Source organism: Alligator sinensis, unplaced genomic scaffold, assembly GCF_000455745.1.
Source record: "Alligator sinensis unplaced genomic scaffold, ASM45574v1 scaffold274_1, whole genome shotgun sequence".
NCBI lineage: Eukaryota > Metazoa > Chordata > Crocodylia > Alligatoridae > Alligator > Alligator sinensis.
The window spans coordinates 1854075-1855731 of record NW_005842124.1 but is presented as its reverse complement, the minus strand read 5'-3'; the positions used below and the strand labels follow the sequence as shown (position 1 = coordinate 1855731).

At 43.1% G+C, this 1657-nt stretch overlaps 1 protein-coding gene across 8 annotated transcripts in view; it reads right to left on the bottom strand.

The window, feature by feature from the left end:
- ARHGEF28 (Rho guanine nucleotide exchange factor 28) overlaps positions 1–1657 on the bottom strand; it is a 220597-nt gene that overhangs the window by 56688 nt on the left and 162252 nt on the right. For all 8 annotated transcript variants that reach the window (XM_025205648.1, XM_025205646.1, XM_025205647.1 and 5 more), the window contains one exon: positions 334–474. In XM_025205648.1, the coding sequence (XP_025061433.1) occupies positions 334–474 (141 nt within the window). The remainder of the gene's footprint in view (positions 1–333; positions 475–1657) is intronic.

The following is a 1657-nucleotide window of genomic DNA, read 5'->3' as shown; positions in this document are numbered from 1 at the left end:
GGGAAACTTAACTCTGTACTTTCCCTGTTACCAGGGTAACAGCAGGCAGTTGATATGGGGTAAACCCCAGTCCCACAAGTGCACTTTTTTCATTTGTCCATTCTGTGAAATTCACTTTCAAATCCAAACAAATCTTTGCAAGCAGCTTTTTCCAACAGTCTTAGCTCTAGAGATCATCTCTATTTGTGGCAAAGTATCCTTTTTAAAATGTTCTTCATTACCCATCTTAACCTTTAAGCATTAGACATTTTATTCTGATCAAATGACATGCACATCTTTCCATAAAGTTTGTGCCAAGCTATTTTCTGCCTCATGAGAATCTGAAATACTGACCAAAAATTACATCCTGTCTTTTGATAACATTCTTCTCTTGCTTGCTACAAAATGCTGGATCCACAACAAGACTCCAAGATTCGGCCTCAAACTCCTGTGTATCTGTGCTTAAGTCAGTCCACAGCGTGGCATCCACATCATCTATGAAGAAATATAAGCCGCATAAGAACTGGCAAAACTAATTGCAAGGGAAACTCTTGGTATGCATGAATGTTAATTCATAAATATTTGTATTGTTTAATTGAGATTCATTAAAAATTCTAATCAATGCTGAGAATAAATCAAATTCTAAGTACTGAAACCTGAAAAATTGAAATTTGTCAATGATGTCAGCATCACTATCCTTTATATTTAACTGTAAATGGAACAAAGAAACAGGATACAGTGATTGTTGATACTTTTTCAGATTTGAATCCTTTTTATTTACCTTAGTTTAAAATATCACCACATAAGCTTAAAGATAAAAGCCAAATTTTGCAAAAGGGCCTTCTGATTCTGGGTGCCCAACTTAGGTTATTTTCATAATTTCATTAAAGGCCTACCATCACTGACACTGATATCCCTACCCATTTTTTCTAAAACAGCTGGTATCTGTTGACTTTCCAAGCTTGAATGCAGTAGGGGTGTGCGAAGCAGGCCTTATTCGATTTGGATTTGATCTGAATTGGGGACAGTGACTCGATTCGTTGATTTGGATCACTGTCCCCAATTCAATTCAGCCAAAACCAAATTTGAAGATTCAATGCTGATTCGGAGAATCAGCGATTCAGACAGACACAGCTTTAAATGTTTTTTCGACATATCTCGAGGTTCCAGGCATGGCTCATTAACATCAGCAATGCTGGGGCTCAGTGATTGGCTGCAGGGGGACCCCAGGTGCCCCCCCCCAGACCCAGGAGGCACCAGTCGCCACCCAGGCAGCCACGGAGGAGCCCCCCAGCGGACCCAGAAGTGGGCTGGAAGTGCTTCTGGTCCACTTCAGGTCTGCTACTGAGTGCTCTGGGGACCCCCCACCCCCACGCTGCTCTGGGACGCTCCATCTGCCACAGCATCTCAGCATTGACAAGCCGCCTGGTACCTAGAGGTATGTAGACAAAACATTTAAAGCTTTTAAAACAAAAAAGCAGTCGCAAAGCTTCCTCTCGTGCATGGATGACCTCTACCTGACTCAAGAAGTCTATGGGCCAACGAGAGGCAAAGCGCTGCTTGACCTGGTACTGGCTACTGGGGATGACCTAGTCGGCGACCTAGTGATCAGTGGGAAGCTGGGTGACAGCGACCACGAGCTGATCACCTTCACCATCCGCCGAAAAGCTGGCAAGTC